The sequence below is a fragment of the Pseudochaenichthys georgianus genome, chromosome 22 (assembly GCF_902827115.2).
Source record: "Pseudochaenichthys georgianus chromosome 22, fPseGeo1.2, whole genome shotgun sequence".
NCBI classification, from domain to species: Eukaryota; Metazoa; Chordata; class Actinopteri; order Perciformes; family Channichthyidae; genus Pseudochaenichthys; species Pseudochaenichthys georgianus.
This window is the reverse complement of record NC_047524.1, coordinates 891250-918990: the sequence shown is the minus strand read 5'-3', so window position 1 is coordinate 918990 and position 27741 is coordinate 891250. Positions and strand designations below refer to the sequence as shown.

The 27741-nt window shown below is 39.9% G+C and overlaps 1 protein-coding gene across 3 annotated transcripts; it reads left to right on the top strand.

Annotated features, from left to right (window-relative positions):
• The first annotated feature begins 2654 nt into the window (after nucleotides 1-2654).
• LOC117467915 (tandem C2 domains nuclear protein) lies at nucleotides 2655-26052 on the top strand. 3 transcript variants are annotated; one of them, XM_034111838.2, is made up of 13 exons: nucleotides 2674-2737; nucleotides 2807-2854; nucleotides 3993-4067; nucleotides 7728-7916; nucleotides 13982-14152; nucleotides 14923-15005; nucleotides 16376-16445; nucleotides 16713-16813; nucleotides 18120-18236; nucleotides 18386-18577; nucleotides 21291-21405; nucleotides 22914-23113; nucleotides 25050-26052. In XM_034111838.2, exons 1-13 carry the CDS (start codon nucleotides 2734-2736, stop codon nucleotides 25158-25160), a joined length of 1476 nt encoding a protein of 491 aa, XP_033967729.1. In that variant the 5' UTR covers nucleotides 2674-2733; the 3' UTR covers nucleotides 25161-26052. The 3 variants fall into 3 exon arrangements, with proteins under 3 accessions (XP_033967730.1, XP_033967729.1, XP_033967731.1); XM_034111839.2 differs by lacking the exon at nucleotides 2807-2854 and having other exon boundaries at nucleotides 2655-2737; XM_034111840.2 differs by lacking the exons at nucleotides 2674-2737; nucleotides 2807-2854 and adding an exon at nucleotides 3821-3892.
• The last annotated feature ends 1689 nt before the right edge of the window (nucleotides 26053-27741 follow it).

Sequence of the window (27741 nt, the reverse complement as noted above, 5' to 3'; positions counted from 1 at the left end):
TGTCCCCTCTTCTTCATGTCTCTTCTACATCAACACGTGTCCCCTCTTCTCCATGTCTCTTCTACATCAACATGTGTCCCCTCTTCTCCATGTCTCTTCTACATCAACATGTGTCCCCTCTTCTCCATGTCTCTTCTACATCAACATGTGTCCCCTCTTCTCCATGTCTCTTCTACATCAACATGTGTCCCCTCTTCTTCATGTCTCTTCTACATCAACACGTGTCCCCTCTTCTCCATGTCTCTTCTACATCAACATGTGTCCCCTCTTCTCCATGTCTCTTCTACATCAACATGTGTCCCCTCTTCTCCATGTCTCTTCTACATCAACATGTGTCCCCTCTTCTCCATGTCTCTTCTACATCAACATGTGTCCCCTCTTCTTCATGTCTCTTCTACATCAACACGTGTCCCCTCTTCTCCATGTCTCTTCTACATCAACATGTGTCCCCTCTTCTCCATGTCTCTTCTACATCAACATGTGTCCCCTCTTCTCCATGTCTCTTCTACATCAACATGTGTCCCCTCTTCTCCATGTCTCTTCTACATCAACATGTGTCCCCTCTTCTTCATGTCTCTTCTACATCAACATGTGTCCCCTCTTCTCCATGTCTCTTCTACATCAACATGTGTCCCCTCTTCTTCATGTCTCTTCTACATCATCATGTGTCCCCTCTTCTTCATGTCTCTTCTACATCAACATGTGTCCCCTCTTCTTCATGTCTCTTCTACATCAACATGTGTCCCCTCTTCTCCATGTCTCTTCTACATCAACATGTGTCCCCTCTTCTCCATGTCTCTTCTACATCAACATGTGTCCCCTCTTCTTCATGTCTCTTCTACATCAACATGTGTCCCCTCTTCTTCATGTCTCTTCTACATCAACATGTGTCCCCTCTTCTTCATGTCTCTTCTACATCAACATGTGTCCCCTCTTCTTCATGTCTCTTCTACATCAACATGTGTCCCCTCTTCTTCATGTCTCTTCTACATCAACATGTGTCCCCTCTTCTTCATGTCTCTTCTACATCAACATGTGTCCACTCTTCTTCATGTCTCTTCTACATCAACATGTGTCCCCTCTTCTTCATGTCTCTTCTACATCAACATGTGTCCCCTCTTCTTCATGTCTCTTCTACATCAACATGTGTCCCCTCTTCTTCATGTCTCTTCTACATCAACATGTGTCCCCTCTTCTTCATGTCTCTTCTACATCAACATGTGTCCCCTCTTCTCCATGTCTCTTCTACATCAACATGTGTCCCCTCTTCTTCATGTCTCTTCTACATCAACATGTGTCCCCTCTTCTCCATGTCTCTTCTACATCAACATGTGTCCCCTCTTCTTCATGTCTCTTCTACATCAACATGTGTCCCCTCTTCTTCATGTCTCTTCTACATCAACATGTGTCCCCTCTTCTTCATGTCTCTTCTACATCAACATGTGTCCCCTCTTCTTCATGTCTCTTCTACATCATGTGTCCCCTCTTCTTCATGTCTCTTCTACATCAACATGTGGTCCCCTCTTCTCCATGTCTCTTCTACATCAACATGTGTCCCCTCTTCTTCATGTCTCTTCTACATCAACATGTGTCCCCTCTTCTTCATGTCTCTTCTACATCAACATGTGTCCCCTCTTCTTCATGTCTCTTCTACATCAACATGTGTCCCCTCTTCTTCATGTCTCTTCTACATCAACATGTGTCTCCTCTTCTCCATGTCTCTTCTACATCAACATGTGTCCCCTCTTCTTCATGTCTCTTCTACATCATCATGTGTCCCCTCTTCTTCATGTCTCTTCTACATCAACATGTGTCCCCTCTTCTTCATGTCTCTTCTACATCAACATGTGTCCCCTCTTCTTCATGTCTCTTCTACATCAACATGTGTCCCCTCTTCTTCATGTCTCTTCTACATCAACATGTGTCCTCTCTGTGGAAAGAGACTCTGAAAGTTTCAGGAACAAAGATTCTCTCTCTTTTTGATCCATTTCTATAAAAACCTGTCTGAAAATGATCTGATCAGATTTTGGACACTTGATGATGTCATAACGATGTGTTGTCTCGTGTAGCCATTAGCCAATCAGCAACCAAGGTACCCCCCCCCCCCCCCCCTTATCACCTGAATCTCCTCTAGAGCTCCATTGAGTTCTTTGTAACCAAATGTCTCTCAGAGGGGCGTGGGGAGGGGCTCCTTGTTTTCATCTGAAGTAACAGACAGAGAATCAGCACTTTGGAAACAGGGCTGAAACAGAGGGGATTCTGGGTAATGCTGCAATGATCTGGTTGGTGTTTCAGCCAATCAGAGACAGGCTCTGTATATATCTGATATCAATATGACATTTTAAAGATGTTGTCAAATATTTTTGGGCCACTACAGTATGCTTAGAAACAACCCACTAACTGTAACTGAGTTTAGTCAGGGTGTTAAATAAATAATGATGCTGTAGTCAGTGTGGGATATCGATTGAAGGGGAAGAGGGAAATGAAATGATACAGAGCTCACAGTAAAGTGTGGTAACCAAAGAGAAAATCAAAACAGAAAGCGCTGCTCTCATGGCTGTTCGGGGAAGGAAGTGCAACAGAGACGCAGTCCGGGAAGGAGAGAGGGAGGGAGAAAGGGAGGAGGAGGAGGGAGGGAGAAAGGGACCTGTAACTGAAGAACATAAACCTGAGCTCTCCAGTCGCTGCTCCACTGGATGTACAGACTCTCCCCTCTTTCAGACAAAACATTGCATGGGTAAGTGGACTTTTTTAATTTCTTAAGTAATTCAAAGTGCGAGTTGATAAATTGCTGTTCTATCCGTAGAGAAGTCAAAGGGACACATTCCGTCAGAGGCTGGCGGCACAAAGCACGGTGTGTTGACACTTGATTTGGGGAAATGTAATGTTTGACTCTCTTCACTTATTGTTTACCGCCGAGTGTTTGGCAGACTTTCATGTTGTCCTAGAACAGAATGAAATGTGCAACTTTTGTTGACATAATTTGGCTTTTTTAATGAGTAAAATCGTTGGTTTAGCCCTAACATATTTTACAAATTATAATTGAAATGAAGGATTTGAAAGGATTTTGTCAAATGCTTGAGTTGCAGCTCTGCTTTTGTGATTGCAAGGGACTATAACAATACGAATTACAAGTTTGGTCACTACACCAGATTTGTAAAATATGGAGGTATTTCAAATTAACAGTCATGGGGGTGTGATCGATGACATATTTTACATTTCACAACATTATATTCTTTGGGTAGCAAACCAAGATCGCTGGTATCGTGGCATTGGATTAAAAAAAGTATGATTTTGTGTGCTCAATGAAAATCAATTTTAAGTATAATTTAATTTAGAAGGTTTTCTCTCAAACACATTTGGGGAAAACCTCAGCACAATATGAGGTAACCATACTAAAGTTTGGCAATATGGAACATTAATTAAGAATGGACCAAAGAACAACATGTTATTGAGAATTTACCGATAAATTCAATGAATTTACCGAATTTAGTGGATATTTTGGAACGCTTAAAGATTTTTGGATCATACCAATACAACCGGGGTTTTTGTGTGCCTTTTTTGGGACCATTATAAATGACACAATTTTGGAGACTTGGTGTTCACAATAACGTTTGAGTGGATTATACCAACAAACCAGCAAACAAGGTGGGGCAAACCTTTGGTGGCAATACTAACGACTTAAATGTTACTATATCAAATCACAGATATTTTAGGCGCAGTACAAATGCTTTTATTTGAACTAGATTACATTTTGGAACCACATTTCTTTATAGGACTGCGCCACAAAGGACGATAGTTTTACACAACAAGATGGGGATTACAAGTGTTATTTTGGTTATTTCGGCGCTCGATGACATGATTGAAGACATTGTATGGACACGATAACAAGGTTCATGTACATTTGGATTGTTATCAGCTGCTGATTAGATCACCAGAAGTGTTTTTCCATGCGTTCTGGTATCTCTGTTCACGGTGTAATCTGTTTCCAGCTGCAGCCATGGAGTGCCTCAAAGACTGCTGCAAGACCTTCATGAAGAACAAGGGGAAGGAGCAGGAGATCCAAGGTGATCATAATAATATATTCATAATTTAACTTTTTTGTATCAGCACTTTATACACAGGATGCAGCTCAAAGACAAACAGGAAATAAGACATTTTATTTAAAGGTGGGGTAGGTAAGTTTCAGAAACCGGCTCGAGATACACTTGTTATATTCCATGGAATGCTCTTAACATCCCGATAGTAATGAATATCTTAAGTGCTTTGACAAAAAATCCATAAAAAAAAATTCATCTGTAGAAGCCGTAATACTGTAAAAAGTACAACCAATCGATTGGATGGCCTACCTGCCTGTCAGCCGTCCATCGGGGCACAAACTTATCTCGTGCCCTCATTGGTCATGTTCGTGTGTGTTGGGGGAGGGGCTCTATAAGGAAGTGGCAGATTTTCTCCGGCTGTGTATTTTCAAATTCTAGCGATCTCGAGCCGGTTTCTCAAATTTACCTACCCCACCTTTAAGTCAGAAGTTAAGGTAATTCACTACAGAAACACTTTTTGTTATATTCCATGGAATGCTCTTAACATCCCGATAGCAATGAAAACATTAAATGCTTTGACAATAAATATATACAAACATTTCATCTGTGGAAGCCGTGGCGCTGTAAAAAGCTCGACCAATCATCTGAGCCGGCCGGCTAAAGTAACTGGATGGCCTACCTGCCTGTCAGCCTTCCATCTCGTGCACACATTTATCTCGTGCACTCATTGGCAGTGTTGGGAAAGTTCACTTTCTACATGAACTAGTTCAGTTCACAGTTCACATATTTTAAAATGAACTAGTTCAGTTCATAGTTCATAATTCAAAATGTTGAACTAAAGTTCATGGTTTCAAAAATGAACTAATTTATAGTTCATAGTTCTTTTTTCAATAAGTTGCTGCGAGCTATTATTTGTCTCCTGTACGATGTTAATGGGCCATTTCAATTTTTACAATATCCTCAGAGGGCCGTACAAGTTATTGACCTCTGCTTAAAAAAACTAAAATCACAGCTCATTCATTTCATTCTGTGCAAAGAAAAAGCAACCTCCTAATCCAGATATCTCACCATGACTCGCGTATGCATGCACGTGCAGGGTGTGGCGTGACCACCTAAACAGAAAGATAATTTATGGACACAAGATGTGTGCAAATGTATTTAGTTTCCTATCCATGTGAACATGGTTTAAGTGGGGGGGACCTAACCTCCTCTAGAGGGGTCCGGGGGGCGTGCTCCCCTGGCAAGATGTGTTGCACTTTGAGAGCAACATTAGGAGATCTATGGACACATCTCTCAACACCCAAACACAACTGTAAGCAGATTTTCTTTTAATTTATGGATATTTGACAAATCACTACCCTTTCAAACTGTATTCTTCTTTATTAATAACTGTCTTATAGTATTTTATACCTGTTTACTTTATTCTCTTATTTTTTTTATAACTATAATGATCATATAAAGATGTGCCTTGACCTCACTGGTTGTAGACAAAGCTTCTTATATTCGTTAGCATAGCTAGCTAACCAGATGCTAATGACAACAACACAGTTATTGACTGTATGACAGATGAGCAGATCGCCACTGGGCTTACAACTAAAGACACAGACACGCAGAAACTGTGGCATGTGTATGGACTTATCGGTACTGCAATTTCTGAAGTGCTGGAGTGGCGTTCTGGTGCTCTCCGTCAGAACTGCACCCCTGTCAGTCGAGACATATACCACGTGATGACACGTTAGGCTCGTGTTGTGTTCAAGGACCCTGACCTTGGCCAGGAAAAACAGGTACTCGCTTGTTTAATTTTTTTGCGGTCTAGATTTCTTTCATTTTTTTATTTTTTGCGTGTGTTTATAAATTACCTCGAGGGCCGTACCAAATTGTCTCGCGGGCCGTATACGGCCGGAGGTTCCCCACCCCTGCCGTAGAGTCTCACTCTGAGCGAGTGCTGCTGCAGCTGCTCTCGGCTTCATCCATACTAATTCATTCATTCATTCATTCATTCAATGCTCGCCGGTTCCGCGGTTCCACATTGTTTGTTGTGAGGAGTCTGATATATTTAGTATATTTATATTTTAGTGCGACAGCCAGGGGTGACAGGCGCGTACGCGTCACAGGCAGCTTGCTGTTGCCATATTGGGTGGTTTTCCGCATTATTTTGATAAGCCTTTTCGGCTGAAAGGCATATGAAATCTGGCACACTTTTGAACGCCGTTATAATACAGTGCTGAGAATGAACGCACGTTTGAACGCCGTTATACAGCGCTGAGAATGAACGCGTTCTCAATTACGTTCATCTAGCGGAAATACAGTACGTTCAGTTCACGTTCGCCCAAAATATGAACGCGTTCATGAACGATCGTTCATTGAACGCGTTCAGGTACATCACTGCTCATTGGTCATGTGCGCGTTCGTGTGTGTTGGGGAGGGGCTCTGTGAGGAAGTCTGAAGGAAAAGGCAGATTTTTTTCGGCTGCGTTCTTTCAAACTCTAGCGCACTCGAGCTGGTTTCTCCATTCTTACCTACCCCACCTTTAAAGAAACATATGTGTACATGATTTCAATTAAATATAATGAATACAATACAATTATCCCAAAGGAAACAACAGATAAGCCACTCAAAAAATAAATAAATAAGCAAACAATAATACAAAAATATATATATTCTTTTTTTCAATTAAACAATAAACGTATTTTTTTAACAAACCATACCAATTGTAGCAACGTCAGAGCACTATAGCACATTTAGGGATTTTTTATCATGGTTATGAATTTATGGGAAACCAAATCTTTATTATTTATGGCATTTGGTCACACAATAAAACATTTTTGGGGATTATAACCAAAACATTTTAAATCCAATATTTAGGGTATCTGGGGACATACATACAATGTACAGAAGGTAACCAAATAAAAATGAAAAGTATCTAAAACAGGGGTGTCAAACTCATACACAGTGGGCCAAAATAAAAAAATAGGTACTCGTCGAGGGCCGGACTGGTTCAATGTTTATTGCAGAACGTATTGAAATGAACTTATTGCACATATTAAACCTGGAACTAACAAAGCTTAAATGATTGCCTATAAAAACAACATTAAATAATCAGCTGCATTCATTTCTTATGGCTCTATCTGCAGCTTTTCCAGAGTCACTTCTTATGAGTACATTTCTCCACAGGCCAACAACAGCTTCAACAAAACTATTCCCCTCAAAGAAAAACCAAACATGTCCTGTTGTCGAGAGAGAAAGTGCAGAAGGAAACATCCATTAACTCAGGTTGCTGCTCTGAGATGCTAGCTCAGATACTTGGCATCTCATCTTGGGTGCAAGGTCATCAATGTTTGGGCTCAGGCTCTGAGCGGAGGAGACCCTCAGGATGGAGTGAAGGTGTGCGTGCAATATACCGGCGGGCCAGATCTAATAGGAATTAGAAATGATCCTGCGGGCCGAAATTAAATCCACCAAGGGCCTGATTTGGCCCCCGGGCCTTGAGTTTGACACATGTGATCTAAAAGGTAGCCTAACATCGGTAGAGTACAAAATAAAAGTTTAAAATGAAAGGTTTATTGTTTATAATGGGGAAATGGAAAAAGTATGTTTCCAGCTGATGTCTGCGTCCTGCACAGCTGCATATCAGACAGATTTGACAACGTTTTCGTTTGTAATTGTGTGATTTCCTCTGCTTTTAAGTGATCACTCCAAAGATGCCTCTCAAGGCTTCAGGATTGGACGAGGGGAAAAGAGGCGTCTCAGAGGATTACCTCCTGTCCAAACTGCCCCCCAACGGCAGAGTGGTGCCGTTCGTCCTCCCCACCTTCAAGGCCTCTTACATCCAACCCCGAGGCTCCCGGTACCCCAACCTACAGTCAGGACCCCAGAGTGAGTACTCACTGAGAAAAATAACATTAGCTTTGTTGCATTCAAGTATATGTTCATCTTCAAGGTATTTTATTTTACTTTAAAATGTCTCAAAATGAATATATTTAGTAGATTTGTGACCCTGTTTGCAAGAGAAATGTGTTATTTCAATTAATTCTTACTTCATAAAGTATTTAAAAGACACATTTCTACAAGTCATATATACTATTATATCAGTCCTAGTTGCCATTATTATGCAAAACAGCTTAGTCTTTTAGTGAATTAGTTTTTTCTTAAAAGTATAATATTATACTATGAGAAACTGAAGACTACAACTCCCATGATCCCACGCTTCTTCACGACGTTACCCACTGAGAAAAATAAGTTGTACATTGATTGCATTCATAGATATGTTCATCTCAAAGGTGTAACATGCACGTTTTCCACTTTTAAAGGCCTACAAATGACTCTATGCTGTCCAGTTGTGAACTTATCCCAGATGTTTCCAGGAGAAATGTGTTATTGCAATGGACACTAACTTCATAAAGTACTTAAAAACACTAATTACACATTCCAATTAATTATTAACAATCAAATAAAGTCATATATACTATTATATCAGTCATCATCAGTTGCCCTTATTATGCAAAGCAGCTTCTTTTACTTTGGATTCTTTAACCCTTATGTTCTTTTTTATCGGAACAAGGCTTCATGGTATCCTCCACAGCAGCTATATACACACTACACAACTGATTGTGAAACATGTTGCCACGTCTGAAGGTCTCTCTAAAAATAAGTGTATAATTTGAGACCCAGCAGAATTGTTTTGGGTGATTCGAGGTCAAATGTGGCCCAATCAAAATTCATCTTTGACTTTAGACACCCCTCCCCCCCTTCATCCACCGTAACAATAATTGTTCGCAACATGCAGCTGGTCTCCCCTCCCCCGACGGGAACTCCACCTTTCTCAAAGAATATGTACAAACACTTGAACCTGAACACACGTGTGCCATGACATTAAATTACAACAGGATTGCACGGAATGCATTACAAGTTCATTATGATGTAGTTAAAACAATATTGGATGATAGTAATTGTTTGGTGTGTGTTTTGGACTGAGATCAATCATGAGTCAGAATTGACTCGCGATCACCATGAACGGTAACAGCTTTCGAACACAACACAAGGGTTAAGTGAATTTGGTTAATACTTCTTAAACTTTTACTTAAAAGTGCTATACCAGGTAAAGCTGAAGACTACAACTCCCATGATCCCACGCTTCTTCACAGACACTTAGCATCTTTTGTTTTCGTTTCAATTGAGAGAGACTTTCTGGCAGAACACGAGTATGTATTTAAGGGATTAACGCAATATCGTCAACACAAATGCTCTGATAGGAAATACCATAGAATCCTCAGATGTTTTTGTTTAATTAAAGGTTGGATAGGTAAATAATAGAAGCTCATAGAGTCTGTAACACAATACTTTATAACACATGTAGTCCTTCCTAAACAAATGGTCAGATAAAAGTGGATATCCTGTATACTTTAAGTGTCTTTAAGAACCATAAAAAACACTTTATGTATGTACAATTAATTATTATTATGATTATTGTTGTTATAGGGTCAGATGTGGAGGTTTAATTAGGAATGGCAGCCTTCTTGTTCAGTGCTCTCATATGTCACCTTGTCCTGATTATTGAACCGTGTTGCTATAGATGTGTGAGAATGAAAGTGTACCCACCCCTGGGTTAAATAAAATCCTCATTAAAACCAGCTTAGCTTACTGAAGTATGACCTGATGTTTGCTCACTTAAGTACCAGGATGTCCTGTTTCTAAATTAATACCATGGTATTGTAAAGGTCCCCTATTATACTGTCTTTCATCCATACATCACAGGTCTTGTTGCTGATTGGCTAATGGTTACACAAGACAACACATCGTTATGACATCACAAAGTGGCCAAAATCTGATCAGCTCATTTTCAGACAGGTTTTTATAGAAATGGATCAAAAAGAGAGAAAATCTTTGTTCCTGAGACTTTCAGAGTCTCTTTCCACAGAGGGGACACATGTTGATGTAGAAGAGACATGAGGAAGAGGGGACACATGTTGATGTAGAAGAGACATGAAGAAGAGGGAACACATGTTGATGTAGAAGAGACATGAAGAAGAGGGGACACATGTTGATGTAGAAGAGACATGAGGAAGAGGGGACACATGTTGATGTAGAAGAGACATGAAGAAGAGGGGACACATGTTGATGTTGAAGAGACATGAAGAAGAGGGGACACATGTTGATGTAGAAGAGACATGAAGAAGAGGGGACACATGTTGATGTAGAAGAGACATGAAGAAGAGGGGACACATGTTGATGTAGAAGAGACATGGAGAAGAGGGGACACATGTTGATGTAGAAGAGACATGAAGAAGAGGGGACACATGTTGATGTAGAAGAGACATGAAGAAGAGGGGACACATGTTGATGTAGAAGAGACATGAAGAAGAGGGGACACATGTTGATGTAGAAGAGACATGAAGAAGAGGGGACACATGTTGATGTAGAAGAGACATGAAGAAGAGGGGACACATGTTGATGTAGAAGAGACATGAAGAAGAGGGGACACATGTTGATGAAGAAGAGACATGAAGAAGAGGGAACACATGTTGATGTAGAAGAGACATGAAGAAGAGGGGACACATGTTGATGTAGAAGAGACATGAAGAAGAGGGAACACATGTTGATGTAGAAGAGACATGAAGAAGAGGGGACACATGTTGATGTAGAAGAGACATGAAGAAGAGGGGACACATGTTGATGTAGAAGAGACATGAAGAAGAGGGGACACATGTTGATGAAGAAGAGACATGAAGAAGAGGGGACACATGTTGATGTATAGAAGACAAGAACAAGGCAGGGATGTCCCATGTCCCCACTTCTATTTGCCATTTTCATAGAACCATTAAGCCAGTGGGTAAAACCGAGTGAGGAAATACAGGGTATTACAATGGCTGGAGGTGAACAAAAGATAGCCTTGTTCGCGGGCGATATTTTAATATACCTCGGGTGCCCCAGTTCTTCCCTGCCATGTTTATTAACAACCTTAACAGAATATGGATGTTTATTTGGTTATCGAGTAAATACCCACAAATCTCAAATACTGACGTTTAACTACACCCCTAGTCAACCCATCAGAGATGTGTTGAAAGTTAAATGGGAGGCTGAAACTATGAGGTATCTGGGAGTGAATATCCCCAAATATATTGACGAAATAATATCACTGAATTATGACCCCCTAATTTCCTCGATTAGGTCTGATCTGTCCCGATGGAATGTAATATCATTCCTCAGTTTAGCACAGCAGGTGGAAGTTATAAAGATGAACATTCTCCCAAGACTCTTATATTTGTATCAATCCATCCCAGCTGAACTGCCGAACGGACATTTTCTAAATCTGGACAGGGCAATTTCTAGATTTATCTGGCAGGGAAAAAAGCCTCGGAGTGAAATCCGTGGGTGGCGTCATCACTCAAAATATGGTCACAGGTGGTAAGAGAACATGAGAATAAGGAACCTTTTCATATGTTGAGATGGATAGCTTAAGATTCGGATGTTATACCCAATAGGACAGACGCAGGAAAAAATGGGCAGAAAAGGGGTTGATAAAACTCAAAAAACTTTCAGGATTTAAAAGTTCAATATGACCTTACCAAACAAGACTTCTATAGGTATTTGCAGCTTAGGGGAATGTATAGGAAGGGGAGACTTAGAAAAAATAAACTCGGGTGTTCAGATTTTTTTTTTAAGGGTTACAAGTCAGATCAAGGTCTCAAAAACATCTCAAAGTTATATAATGGACTAAATGAGTTAATTGCACAAGACACAACATATGTAAAGGAAAAATGGGAAAAGGAAGGAAATCTTAATCTAGACTTGGAAATATGGGAAAAGCTGATTAAGCAACAATGGAGATCTACGACCTGGAGGGAATTTGGGTGGAAAAACGTAATGAGGTTTTTTAACCTGTTAAGCTTTCTTTCTTTTTTTCACGAAACTGTGTCTCAGGGCTTCTTAACATTTAATAAAATATGAATGTGTCATACTCACTTAACGGGAAGAAACTCAACTGACGATACGAACCATTTTGACCGAAACAAAACACAAGTCTCACAAGAAGCGTCTAAATTAGCCCTGAGCGAAAAAATTCTACCGCACTTTAGCACAGAACTCTAGTTATTAATACTTTATTACTTATCGGATCTGCACAAACCAGATATTAGCAAGCAAGATGAGATTCCACAGATTCTAGAGGTACTAGTATCATCACTGAGCGGTCAGAACTCGCGACATGGGAAGCGAACACAGACATCACAACACAGAGCTTTATGGAGCAAAAACGGGAGAAATGTCTTACCTTCTGCTGTTTCTGATCAAAAGCCGTGTTCAATGGCATTAAAACGAGAAACACGCAGTTGAAAGTTAATCCATAGGTTAATCCAATGTGTCTGTGTCACTTTGAAATGATTACTGATAATCCATCATTCCATTTTTATGTCAAAAACTGAGTTTTCATATTGGCTACCATGATAGCTACCAGAGTATATGACAGCTTCCTGTTTTGGGTATTCTAATAATAATAATAATTCCTTACATTTATTATAGCGCATTATCAATGACTCAAAGCGCTTTACATTCTGGCTACGAATCACTCTCACTCCTCATTTGGTAACGTGTAGGTGGATTTAGGAACTTCCCCTCGATTCCATTGGCTCTGACAGTTAAAAAGAGATGTCAATCATCAAAATCGACCAAGGGGGACCGGAGATATGGAAAATGCACCCAAATTATGATTTTCTTTTGCTAAACCTCTCTAAAAAGGTCAAATGTCACTTGTTTTGCATCAATCTTGATACAGGGTACTTAATATATGTTATAGTTTGGATTCCCAAAGCTTTTAGTCTACATCCCATCATCCAAGGGTGGTTTTCACCATAAGTAATGTTTCTTTTTGGACGGACACTATAATTTACATGTTTTTACTGTGTTCAATCTGAATTGACTTTAAAATAAAAAACATCTATATTGATTCTGACACTTCTACATCCAACTCACAGGTTTATCATTGCTTTGAGAAAAAAGACGATTAATTTACCCCTTTTTTAAGTGAAGTTATAGTCATTTGTTCTGGGAATGTCATTTTCAAGCCTGAGACCTGGAAAACAGGCTCGGGCTGAACTGAAACACCTGCACAACAAGTTTTCATAGATGGAAACACTTCATGTTGGAGGTCATGTGGTGAGAAAAAGGCAAATCGTTATCATGTGTTCTGGCAGTGCCCTGTGCTCCTGAACTACTGCATCAAATCAAGTCCTTTATGGAAAAGATACTTGGGGTTGGGATCCCCAAGTATCCGTCAAGGGATATGCGAGCAAATATATGTTCAATATCCTATTAATAGCAAGTAAAAAAGCCCTGACTAGGAAATGGTTGACAACGGAAGCACCTAAGGTTGAGGACTGTTGTGAGACTTGAAAGCGACAAGTTTGAGAATTGTTGGGCTTCATTGGTTGAGGGCATATCTACAGTCAGATCGGATTTGACTTGAATTGTTATTAGACACTGTATAAACACCTGACCCCCATGTTCTACGTTGAGCTACTCGGTTGTAAACTTTACTTGATTCTCTTGTTTAGAAATATATGTACTGTGTTTTTCTTATTTTATTGTTTTTAATTCTTTGTATATCGTCTATTTATGTATTATTATTGTATTTCATTATTTGTATTAATTTGTTGTTGTTATTATTCGCTGTCTTTAACTTGTAGTCTATTTTAATTTTGTTTACTTACTTATGAATATTACAACCACGCTATTGCAGAATGATAATTGTATTCATATAACTGATTATTGTTCTCCTTTCGCATATGGAGAGTTGAAAGTATGTTCTGCCGTATAGTGTCTATGACCTGTATTCCTAATACATTCCTAAGACATGAGAAAGTGGATTTTGCATAATAGGTGACCTTTTTTAAAGAATCATTCATCAAATGGAGGTGTGTTGACCCGCGGCTGCTGCGTGTCTGCAGGTTCAGCTCGGTGCACGTATGCAGAGAGGAAGGCTGAGCTGCTGGGGTCCTCTCAGTTCACCTACAGCCCGGAGGCCAGCTTCCACCGGGGCCAGGTGGCCGCGTACTTCACCCCCGGGTCAAACCGCCGAGACACCCTGAAGGACAAAGAGTCCGGCCCCCAGAGTCCAGGTAACAACCACAGCGGTCCATTAAAACTTCATGCATGCTGCTTTTAAAGGTCCCCTATTATACTGGTTTCATTAGTTTATTACAGGTCTCAGATATATCCAGAGCCTGTCTCTGATTGGCTGAAACACAAAACAGATCACTACAGCTACCCACAATCCCCTCTGTTTCAGCCCTGTTTCAAAAGGGCTGATTCTCTGTCTGTGACTTTAGATGAAAATAAGGAGCTCCTCCCCACGCCCCTCTGAGAGACATTTGGTTACAAAGAACTCAATGGAGCTCTAGAGGAGATTCAGGTGATAAGGGGGGGGGGGGTTACCTTGGTTGCTGATTGGCTAATGGTTACACAAGCCGTTATGACATCATAAAGTGGCCAAAATCTGATCAGGTTTTTATATAAATCAGGACAAGAAGAGAGGGAATCACATGTTTATGTATAAAAGACAGATGGATTTTGCATAATAGGTGACTTTTGAGATGTGACTCACAATGTTTATAAGTCAGGAAAAAAGACAACAGAAAAACAAGAAATACAATTTTTTTTTATTTAAATAGAAAAATACAATTAAAAAGTATTGTGAAACTGATTTCGACATGCATCTTTTTTATCATTGTAAATACACTTAGAATATACACCAATAAAACAGTTAGTCCTGATGTACAGTGTGCCTGCAGTTACAGAGAGAAACGTGCAGTATGTGGTTAAGAGATTGCATTACCCCTGAATCGATAACAGAGAAATCGAATGAAACGATGTTTTCTGAAATATTTAGACCCTCGAGGCTGCTCTGTGAAACCGTCCGGTGAGCAGCGACTCAGCAGCTCCATGTTCGACCTGTCTAGCCCTCACATGCAGGTGAGACGTTATCTAATCTGCACTCACACCGTTTCTCACCCTCTGTCAACCAACACTCAAAATAGTTAAATACTTTCCACTGTACTTTGCAGAAAGTGGAACAGTGCAAACAAGCCCGGACAGCTGGTATTTTGATTTAAGGTGGGAACGTTCGGGGGGTCAGTTTATCCTCAGGGGTTGAAAAATAATCGTATATCTGCTGAGGCTTTTTTATATTAAATGTGTTGTATGTTGTGAAATTGAAAGGGCAGTTGCGTATCAGCAATGTTGCTATAATTAGAAATATGCATAGCAGCAGATATAAATTATTTAAGTAATACTACATTATTCCGCTAAACGGATAAACCAATTATTTATTAGCAGCAACTACAGGAAATAAAACTGAACAAATAGTGTGAGCTGTGAAAATACTCTTAATGTTATTCTTTCATCATGTCAGCAGTTATGCATGTCAACACACACGGAAGTATATAATATTGTTGTTTAAATATTTGCTTTGCTTTCACATGTACGACATCGTAAAAGATGACAACTTGCACTATAGTTATTTATGTATGAATTAAACAAACAAGGATAAAGGATAGTAGAGGCATTCATGCTCCCCAGAGGATAAATCCTATTGACTTTGGTTACCTGCTGACTTTTCTAAACATAAGTTGTTCTGGAGAGTTTTTACTTGCTTGAAACCTGGATTGAGAGTGTACCTAAAAAGTACAGGGTACTCTCCACAACTTTTGCTGATAGAAAACGCGACAAAGAGCGAACATTTGATGCTGTGCCATTTTATCCATCTCGAATTAACTTGTACCGTACTTTTCGGACTATAAAGCGCACCTGCATATAAGCCGCCGCAGCTAAATTGTCCGTCTGTCTTGCTCTCGTTCTGTCTCTCGGTTCCACTTTTACTTTGGCGCGCTACCTGTCTCACTCTTTTCCGGCCTCCAGCTTTTCCTGCTGGAGCCGCCGCTTAAAGGTGGCGGGCGCGGACCGGTCATAGAGCCCATAGAGTTAAAGGTGGTTAATTTTACCTGTAAAATCCATAGATTTAGGAGGTTCCCTAGTGGCCGCTAGCTGTACAACAAAAATGGGGAAAAAAGTCGCGGTTTATAGTCCGAAAAGTACGGTAAATTACTTAGGTTGAAGACTGCATTGCTGGAAAAGATAGGACTTGCTTTTACATTTCGTATTTTAAGCAAAAAGCATGCTAAACTAAGATAGCAGACAGTAAAGATGCTAAACCTCATTAGCATTTAGCTGCATGTCCTGTAAAGCTTTACTAAGATGCTAGCCTGGCTGGAGAGTCTTGTTAAATAGTTTTTTTGGTTCAAGTGTTAAGTGAATCCTGACTATCTCTGTTTTTCCCCCCTCAGCCCTTCGACTTGTTCTCCAGCCGACTCAGCAGCACCTCTTCCACGATTGGCTCAATTGAAAGCAGCCTAGGTAACTTAAATACAGATTTGTCTCCGTCTTCAACACTTTTGAACGCCTTTCAAACTCTCTATTCTGTCTGATTATAATCGCGCTGCATTGTGCAGTCATGAAAAGGCCGACACGGTAATCACTTGCAAACGATTTCACTCGGGTGCAGCTTCGAGCCTCGGAGATAAGCCTTCTTACATAACGAGTGGGTTATTCCAGGAAGAGAAGTGTTTAACAGGAGATGAATCATGTGTTACTCATGTTGCTGTGGTGCTGCTGGTGTTACAGACTCCATCACGCTGTCTGGAGACGAGCGGGAGTTGGGGAAGGTGTGCGTCCGGCTGAGCTACCACGAGGCTCTGGAGCAGGTGTGGATCACTCTGGTTCAGGTAAGGTTACCTGCAGGGAGGAGAGGGGAGGGGACAGAAAGCTCCTTTGTGCTCGTCTGCTGCTTTTTCTCAATGGACCCTCTGTATGTCCACAACACAGGGCTCTGTTTGCTCCTCTCAGTGCTCTATTAACTTCGGCTCGGACACTCGCAAGTGGATTTTATTTGAGATGCAGAACTGTCCTCATTGATGCTGCAACACAGTGATCAGTGTATCTGTGCATGCATGCAAAAAGTGACACAACAGGCAAAAACATGTTCAATTTTGTTGGCTGTTTTGCTTCCATGACACGTCTTCTTCCAGACTAGTGTAAAGAAAACGTTCATTATTTTACTAACTTCAGTTTATGTCTGTAGATTCCTCCTAAATTCACCAAAAGTAAGCAAAGCATAAAGCCTCATTTGCATATTTAAACATAACATAATCAGAAAACTTTTGATGTGAAAAATATTGTGTTAATGTCAGTAATAAAGTGGGGAAGTTTCATGGTGATATCTATTGGTTAACTGTCCACCCTATTCACCTGTAGTGTCTTAATGCAGAGGCGTGCACTAATTATTCATTGGACAGGGGCAACATAATACAAATGGGCACCTCTTTCCCACCCAAGATTCGGGTTTCGGTTGTGGTTCATTTTATCCTAAGGTCACTTGAACAATCTATTGAGACATTTTAATCGCCATGACAGGGCAATGGGTTCGCACAAATGCTTTTTTCATATGACATTATGTTAAAAATGTAGTCTTTACGGGAAGTATATCATACCTAAATAAAGGTTTTCCAAGAGTACCGTACTTTTCGGACTATAAAGCGCACCTGCATATAAGCCGCAGCAGCTAGATTGTCCGTCTGTCTTGCTCTCGTTCTGTCTCTCGGTTCCACTTTTACTTTGGCGCGCTACCTGTCTCACTCTTTTCCGGCCTCCAGCTTTTCCTGCTGGAGCCCGCCGCTTAAAGGTGGCGGGCGCGGACCGGTCATTGAGCCCATAGAGTTAAAGGTGGTTAATTGTACCTGTAAAATCCATAGAGTTAGGAGGTTCCCTAGTGGCCGTTAGCTGTACTAAAAAAAATGGGGAAAAAAGTCGCGGCTTATAGTCCGAAAAGTACGGTACTTCAAACACTAAACAGCCTATTAACTTGAGAAATATAAGAAACACACAAGACAGGATTGATATATCAAACCATTTTTTTTGTTTATATACAGTACATGTCCTTGTTACGATGTAGTTTGCTTAAGAGCAGTGTAAACGATAAATAGATTTGACCTGCCTCGATTAAAACTTCCCTTTTCTCTCTTTCCTCATCAGAGTTCAGACCTCTGCACTCTGCAAGATGGAGGGGAACAACCAAAGATTGGATTTAAAGGCATCATCACCATCCCCAAACCAATACAGTTCAAGAGCTCCATCAAGGAGTATCAACAGGTAAAGTTGAGATTATTACATACGAATGGAGTGGAAGCCCCGCTTTAAAGGTGACTTTTTCCAAGGTGTTATTCTTGGTGCATTTTTTGCAGATTGTTCCTGTGGAATTTACAGGTTTTACTTCATTCTTCCTCTCTTTCGCTCTGCAGGATGTTTCCTTCATGGAGACCTTTGTGTTTGCGCTGCATCTCCAGCAGTTGCGCTGCAGTGCCTTAGTTTTGCGGCTGCAGACACACAACCCAAAGAAACGTACGGTGGCCGAGTGTGTCCTCTCCCTGAGGCAGCTCGACTCGCAGGAGACCGAGCACTGGCTGGACCTCAACCGCAAGTCCAAATCCTCTGTGAGTCCCATGTGTTATTAATATATTCTGTATAAATGTGTGGCACTAATGTCGATTTTTGCTCTTTTTCCACCACTGGTTTAATTTTGCAAATAGTAACACAGTTTGAGAACATTTGCCAGGAACTACATGAATATTATCTCAACACAGAAGCAACACTCTGGAGATTACATCAGTGTTGTGGCGGCTCAATCCCCAGTTACATTTGAGTCGCCGAGAGGCTAAACTTGGCTTTAAACTGTGACGCGAAAAGAAAGTCCATGTTGAAGCGATATAGTTTTAAGGATATTTCTTTCTTTCAGTCTTTATTTCGAACAGATTAAAAAATAACAAATAACAAATATGAAAAACAGAATACCGTATTGTTATAATACAGTATTTATCCACATTCATGGTAATAATTTGTATATTCAACAAAAAAAACAAAAAATGTCTTCATATTAATAATAATAATAATAAATCATATGTGTCCGAAAGGCAGTAGGAGGAAGCAAATGCTTATTAATTCCCACCCCTTACTTGATCAATGATTGTCCTTTAAATCATTATGCAAGTTATTCCTACATACATTTATACATACATATACAATCATTTCTCATCTTCAATTACCTTTCTTCATTCTCATATTTTTCCAAAAAAGTGTTTCTGTACATCCTGTACATTTTAAACTGAATTATGCTCGTGCCCATGTGACAATTACCGGAAGAGCTCAACAAGCAAATAAAGGTAATAATAATAATAATACAAATAATGAACTTGAGCTAAGTAGTGTTATGGCACCTACAAGTGTAATCATTAGTGGGGTTTAATAATACAAAAAATATTATCAACCTTTCACCTACGCTGTGCGAAAGAAAAAAAGTTCCGCGATACAATTTGTTCGCCCGTGTCTCGAGGCGCTACCCGACGAATTTGGAGTCGTTCGGATAAAGTCCCTAGAAGGAGATAGTTAAAGTACGGAGGACGAAAAACCTTGCTGTCTTTTTTATATCCTTTCCACGTGTTTTTCTTTAAAGAGGCTTTTTATGTTGAGATATTGACCAAATTGAGTCAGCTTAAAGAGTCTGCTGATTATAATCCAACCGGCTGTCCAGGTGTTGTTCGCAACAGGAAAGAACCTGAAGTCTGGGAATATCCTGAACTTCTATTATTTATTCTCCACCATTTCCTCTGTGGGCTGCTGTCTTTTATCGCTCCTTTGTATGTGCACAGTAAATAAGAGCAGAGCAGAGCACCATGTGTGGCTTATAAAACGGTCCCCATGCATTGTAACAAAATATGTTCTGTACCAGGAAGACCTTACGTTGTTTCATAATTACAGGGAAATAAATGGGATTTATTATCGAGGACATTTGGGGGGAAATTGAAAGTAGGCCAAACCATTTTAACAGCCAGGTTTTGTTTGGTTGAGTCTGGCCAGTGAAAGTCAAATATGAACTGTTTCTGCTCTAAACTGTCAGACAGTGTATCATCATTCAATTCAGTGAGGGATCTGCTGGACACAAAAGCCACACATTCTCCAAATTACCGTCAGAATAGGAATAGGTAAATATCAAACCGAGACCTCAAGTTGAAGGAAACCAATTCTTTGTTCTGATGTTGAGAAATACATACAATCCGGTTGGAGCGCTGTATTCAAAGGTTACAAATTAAGCACCTCAACTGACTGCTGGTTTGATGTGAACACCTCAAAGATGGTTCATGCAGTCTGTACATTCGTCTGTTTTTGTTGGCCCATAATTAAAGGTCAATGTTGTAGCTTTAAAGCCACAAACTCTACAACTGACACAGCTGTCCTGAAGGCCTGTAGATTAGGGTTGCCAGAAACTGACCGTGATCAAAATCGATTATTCGGCAGCCCTGGCGAATAATAATCGATTATTCGACCAATGACCATTTACAATTATTAATACTATTACTATTATTAGCATATATATATTTATATATATTTTGGTTGAAACTAAGCCAGAAAAAAAAAAAAAAACATAAATAATAATAAATAAAAAAAAAAAATCGATTTTTAAAAATAATATTCGATTATGGAGACTGTAGCGAATATTCGAATAATCGAATAACCGCTGGCAGCCCTACTGTAGATGCTAGCTGCTAGCAATTTATTTAGTGAGTCAACATGAAGAAATACATGCTATCACTACCGATGTGCCAACGGTAAATACATGTTTATACATTTTTTAGAGTTTTCTTGTTGATGCTTGGGGTCTAAAAGAAGATCCACATTTTTTTTATTACACTTATTGTATAAGTAACAAGCATTCATTAAAAAATGTTTTACAATAAAGAACCCCTTAAGGCAGCGGTTCCCAACCATTTTCAACTCTGGGCCCACTTAGGAATCAAAAACATGTGTGCGGCCCACATTCAACCATGAACAATACGGAGGCTCAATAAAGTTCTGATTGGTCGATTCAGAACATGTGACACGTTGTTAATCCAGTAGAACAGATCGCTGTCAAGGACTGTAATGACCGTTTAAGGAGGATCAAGAAAGAGAAAGGAAAGGAGGTTGAAATAAAAATAAATCTTAATAATGAAAATGTTTCCACACAAATCATAATGTTTTGGAAATTATTTGGTCTTTTTTTTGTGTACATCAATTACGAGAGAACAGCAAAATGTTATGTCAATTTCCATCCGAAACACACTTTTTTTAAAAGCCTAATTATTAAGATTGAACTGATTATTTCTCTTTCAGGTGTGCCACTCTGAGCTGCATCTCACCACCTGCTTTCAGCCCGTCAACGGACGCATCCAACTCCAAGTCCTCGCCGCGCAAAATCTCCCAGCATCCTCCTCTCCTCTAACCCAAGGTATTGTAATTTCATGAGTTTCATGTTTACCTACAAGGAAATAAAGAACAGTGGCTCCTGTGACCAGTGATGGCAAAAGTACATACATCCTTTACTCAAGTAGAAGTACAGATACTCGCATTTAAAAATACTGTGGTAAAAGTAGAAGTACTGACTAAACTTCTTTACTCAAGTAAAAGTAAAGAGGGCTTTGAAGTGTACTTCAGTAAAAAGTACCCATAGCTAGCAGCTGCTTTAAAGAGTACCTGACCTCCCTTTATATTAATAGAACAATAATGTCATTGTTAGCTAATGAATGTTTCCATGCTGAACAACGGCAACATGACAACGTTTCCATTGGTCCCTCTTCTTTAGAGAAGACCAGGAAGTGATGGATACACGGATCGTGTTCAAATCAATAGGCACGCAATGACTCTAAAGAATAATGATCACGCACCAACACACATTCAGACTAAAGGAACCAGCTGTTTGGGAAATGAGAGAAGTAGAAAGTACAGGTATTTGTGTTCAACTTGTAAGAAGTAGAAAGTACAGGTATTTGAGTTCAACATGTGAGAAGTAGAAAGTACAGGTATTTGTGTTCAACATGTGAGAAGTAGAAAGTACAGGTATTTCGGTTCAACATGTAAGAAGTAGAAAGTACAGGTATTTGTGTTCAACATGTAAGAAGTAGAAAGTACAGGTATTTGGGTTCAACATGTAAGAAGTAGAAAGTACAGGTATTTGAGTTCAACATGTAAGAAGTAGAAAGTACAGGTATTTGGGTTCAACATGTAAGAAGTAGAAAGTACAGGTATTTGTGTTCAACATGTAAGAAGTAGAAAGTACAGGTATTTGGGTTCAACATGTAAGAAGTAGAAAGTACAGGTATTTGGGTTCAACATGTAAGAAGTAGAAAGTACAGGTATTTGTGTTCAACATGTAAGAAGTAGAAAGTACAGGTATTTGGGTTCAACATGTGAGAAGTAGAAAGTACAGGTATTTGAGTTCAACATGTAAGAAGTAGAAAGTACAGGTATTTGTGTTCAACATGTGAGAAGTAGAAAGTACAGGTATTTGAGTTCAACATGTAAGAAGTAGAAAGTACAGGTATTTGTGTTCAACATGTAAGAAGTAGAAAGTACAGGTATTTGAGTTCAACATGTGAGAAGTAGAAAGTACAGGTATTTCGTGTTCAACATGTAAGAAGTAGAAAGTACAGGTATTTGGGTTCAACATGTAAGAAGTAGAAAGTACAGGTATTTGTGTTCAACTTGTAAGAAGTAGAAAGTACAGGTATTTGAGTTCAACATGTAAGAAGTAGAAAGTACAGGTATTTGAGTTACGATACGATACGATACGATATACTTTATTGTCCCCGTAAGGAAATTTGTTCTGGGCTCCGTCCAGCAGTTCAACATGTAAGAAGTAGAAAGTACAGGTATTTTGGTTCAACATGTAAGTATTTGTACTCCACTACATCCCACCTCTGCCTGTGAGTAACCATATTGTTGTTTCTACGTCTGAAGTGTTCTTCGTCAAAGTGGAGATGCACCAGTTGGGTCGGGTGGTCATGAAGAAGAAGACTCGCGTCCTGAAGGCGTCGGGGGGGCAGTGTCAGTGGAAGGAGACGTTTCACTTCCTGTTGGCGGCGTTGGACCAGGCCTGTTCTCTGACGGTCAAACTGTACAGCCGGAGCTCGGTGCGGAGGAAACAGTGTCTCGGACAGGTGAGAATAAAGACTCCTTTGAAAGAAACACAACATTTACTGGTCTTTATTTTCACAAATCAGGAACACTTTATTGGTCCCACACACAGTGGGGAGATTTACATTATAACAGCAAAGGGGACAGCCTCAAACCAAGCCCCCAGGAAGTGCTCCGGACTCTGAGGAAAATATTCGTAGTGTCCAAACGGCGGTACTACAATTTCCGTATCAGTCCGTGACGTCACCCGGCCCAGAAAGACTTTTCCCCATTGACTAACATTGGGAAAGAGACGTCTGTAAATCAGCGGATAATATTTTTTAAACTACCCAGTATGAACTATCTTATAGCCCTTATTAGAATCATTAGGTCCTTAAAGTTGTAACGTGCACTAAAAGCCGAATCCAGATTTATTTTCTCTCTCCGTTCATTCTAGAGAGCCGAGAGTGGGAGCTCGGGGGGCGGGGCTTAAGGGGCGCATGCTCTGTGAGCGCACATACGGGTTATTCTGCTCTGACAGCCAAGCATGCTGGGTAATCTGTGACGTTTCGCTCTCTCAAAAGTTGGGCCATTTTGCCTTCATGCGCCAATGAGCAGCTCTTAGGAAAGAACGTTATTATACATCCATGCCTTAAACGCCTCCATTTGTTTACTTCCGGGACATAGTGACATCACTATTGAACACTCGCGCTTCTATTGGCTAATGCGACGACAAATATGAACCCATAATAGTTCCCCTTTAAGAATAAAAAAGTCAAATCACATGCATGGTAACAAATATAAGTAGCAGCATTATAAAAGGAAACATATACAAGGGGTAAAGAAGCAGTACGTCATAACAAGTATTACATTGTCAAATAAAGTGTATACTGCAGTGTTTTACAGTTATAAGTACAAAGTGCTTACACTACATTGCATTTAATTTAGCAAGTGCGTTTATACAAAGAGACTTGCAAAGAATGCTATAAACCAAAAAGAAACAAACTCAAAATAGTGTAATGAAATTATTTTTTAATAAGACAAATCATCAGTGAACCTGGATTAAGCACACTGGTACACTTGGTATGACGTCAAGCAATCTTCAGGCACATCCATGAGGACTATGGAAGCAACTATAAGTTTGGCTATTAGCACATTTGATCACTTATAGGAACTCATGTTTGAATAAGCGCATGTCCTGGGTAGTTGGGTTACCTCGCTGATTTACAGACGATTCTTTCAGTCAATAGGAAAAGGTGATTTTTGTCCCCATGGCTTATCGTGAATGACATGTATTTCCACCGTTTGATGAAATGTGCTTCCTGGGGGCTTGGCTACTTCCCAGTACAAGTGATAACTCTTTGTGGGGATAAATAGTGTCCCCCGGACCTTCATTTAGACCAGGGGTGTCAAACTCAAGGCCCGGGGGCCAAATCCGGCCCGCCACTTCATTTGCTGTGGCCCCACAAGAGCTTGCAAATAATATAATACGTTTATTATAAGGTCATGTGCCGCTTTACAGGAGCACGTTGCCCATAAACTACATGTCCCACAATGCATCTCATTTTGTGAGATGCGCACTGCAATTACTTCTGCTTTCAGGCGTAGTTAATTATTAAGTTATTACCCTATCCGATAATAATCCAATGCAGAGGAAATATTGTAAAATAATACATTCTTTTATATATATATATTATTTATATTTATCTATGTATATTTATATAGTCTTAAAGTTACCTCCGGCCCTTTGAGTGCAACCATAATTCTAATGTGGCCCGCGATGAAATTGAGTTTGATTTAGACCCTGGACTCGGCTTTAGAAATGCAACATTCTTGTTCCTGAGGAAACGTGTTGTGGTCAAAAGAGGTTTGAGATAATGGTCATTCCACAACAAGTTAAGCTCGAGAAAACACCTATGATTTATGATTAAATGCATCAAGCTAAGGAAATATGATATCCTTTCCCAATGTTCCCTGCAGGTTCAGGCTGGGTTTGACAGTCCTGTCCCCGAGGCGGTGGAGCAGTGGAAAGACATGATGGCTAACCCAGAGAAAGTGGTGTCTGCATGGCACACACTGAGCGCTGCCTGAACATCTCCTCCAACATCTCCTCCAACATCTCCTCCATCATCTCCTCCATCATCTCCTCCATCATCTCCTCCAACATCTCCTCCCAACATCTCCTCCAACATCTCCTCCATCATCTCCTCCTACATCTCCTCCCAACATCTCCTCCAACATCTCCTCCTAACATCTCCTCCAACATCTCCTCCAACATCTCCTCCAACATCTCCTCCAACATCTCCTCCTAACATCTCCTCCAACATCTCCTCCATCATCTCCTCCAACATCTCCTCCAACATCTCCTCCCAACATCTCCTCCAACATCTCCTCCAACATCTCCTCCAACATCTCCTCCAACATCTCCTCCAACATCTCCTCCATCATCTCCTCCCACATCTCCTCCAACATCTCCTCCAACATCTCCTCCAACATCTCCTCCATCATCTCCTCCAACATCGGCTTCACAAAGACGTGATGCTGACCTGAAGATGAGCAAACTGTATATACCGAACGTGCTCTGAGCCCGGATGGAAATAAGGGCTTTGTACAAAGTGTAATTGCTGGAAATTTAGAAAAATGCTGACATCAATCCAAATGCTTAGCAATGAGCTGTAGATATAATGTGGTATTTTCTAAATGGCCTTTTTAGAGGTGTTTTTAGTTTGATAGAAAGTTTACAAGAAGAGAAAGTAACAACAAATTAAAGCCAAAATACGAGAATTACTGTATGAATATAATTAAAACGTTCCCTTCCCTAGAAGAGGGGCTCAAAGACTTTCCCTTCCCCTCAATTTAAAAAAAAAGGATGTGACTGTAAAACACAGCTGTATCAAACCGATGCTTTTGATAAAAGCAATTAAAATGTTTGTATGTATTTAATGTATTAATGAATAAAAGTACAGTTGGTGTTATTTGGAAATACGGAGTTAGTTTGTGTGTTTATTGACAGTAGAGAGGTATATGGTTTATTCTGCAGGTGACATTTTGGGAAAAATCGCTCGCACTTTTGCTAAAATGTCTGTGATTTTCACTCTTTCTTTATTGAAGAAATCTACAAGCGAACAGTGAGAGAATCTGAATCCTGAACATTCTGATTTTCAGTTTCAACCTTAAAAATAAAAGCAATTTAATGTCTCTTCTGTGTGAGGGCAGTTATAGAACAGAAAGGCCAACAAAATCCAAGCAATTTTCTATCAGCTGCAGCAATTTGAAATGATTCATTTCAAGTTACACAATGTGTCCTACATGTAGAAAGCTATTTCCTGCAATTGAATACTGGTCTTTATTATCACAAATCCTTTATTCGTCCCACAGTTGGGACATTTGCATTTTAATAGCAAAGGGAACAATGCAGATAAAAGGCAAAATAAAATAAGTAGACTCTGTCATCCACCCCAAAAAAAATCTCAAATAATATGCATGGTAAAAAAATACAAGTAGCAGCAATATAAAAGCTAGGAAACATTACATTACATTTAGCTGACGCTTTTATCCAAAGCGACTTACAATAAGTGCATTCGACCAAGAAGATATAACTACAATACATACAAGTGCTAAAGAAGCAGCCAGTAATAAGAAGTATTACATTGTAAATAAAAGTATATATACTGCACAGTTTTATTACAGTTATATGTGAAAGTGCTTACACTCAGGCCCCGGTCACACGAGAACGATAACGGTCGTATCTGCTACAGTTCACGATCAGATAGACGGTTCGGTCACACGAGGCCGACATGGAAACGCAGAAAACGATGGTGGGTAGATCTGCGGCCGAAACGCTCTGGGGGGCCAACCATAGATATATATAAACACTAGATGGCTCATGGGAGATTTTCCAGCGTAGCTGACCTGCCGCCATCTTGCCACAGTCAACAGTTACTCTGATTTGCGTTATGGTAGCTGTTGTAAGGTGAGTGATCTGCACAAAAATACTCTTAACTCTCTGAAATCTTGACTGATTTACAAACGGTTTGGTTTATTAGAAACATTATTAGCATGGCTATGATACAGGATGCTTGGACATGTTGAAATTGCAGCTTTTCTTTGTGTATGTGGTTGTATTTATTAGCTGGCTAATAACAAGAGGCTGTGAGTGAGACCTAGTATTACAAAGTTGACCCAGCAACTTTACACCAGTGGGAGAGGCAGAACTGCTCTTTCTTTTCAACATAACTTAAGTTACACATGATTTCTTCCAAGTGGTTTGGCTTGTTAAAAACATCTTGCATTATGATACAGGAATTTGCTGGCTTTGTGTTTACAGAAGTACCTGACTATGCCGGACTTTTGTGCATCCTACGGATGTTTAATGGCGAATCGCTATCACTGGGAACATATATCGCCAACTACTATGTATTTATTAAATATTCATGTTCCATGAGACGCAGCACTATGTTCCCCACATATGTTTATGTTTGCTCAGTCTAATAAACCCATAACATGGTTGTGAAAGAATACCAAAGCTGAGGCTGGATGATGATTGATTGTTGGTGTGCCATGTGTCACCGTGTGTCTTATTGGTTTTGTGTTATACTGTATTTTATTGTGTGCAGCTGGTCCTTATCTCCAAGACACATTTAAAACAAATAACCTTGAACCTTGAAGCCCC

What these genes read in the sequence shown, in the direction of transcription:
- LOC117467915 (XM_034111838.2), top strand. An exon ending in GGCTGGCGGCACAAAGCACG is followed by an intron (nt 2,855 to 3,992) that starts GTGTGTTGACAC and finishes ATCTGTTTCCAG; the next exon opens with CTGCAGCCATGGAGTGCCTC. An exon ending in CCTACAGTCAGGACCCCAGA is followed by an intron (nt 7,917 to 13,981) that starts GTGAGTACTCAC and finishes GCGTGTCTGCAG; the next exon opens with GTTCAGCTCGGTGCACGTAT.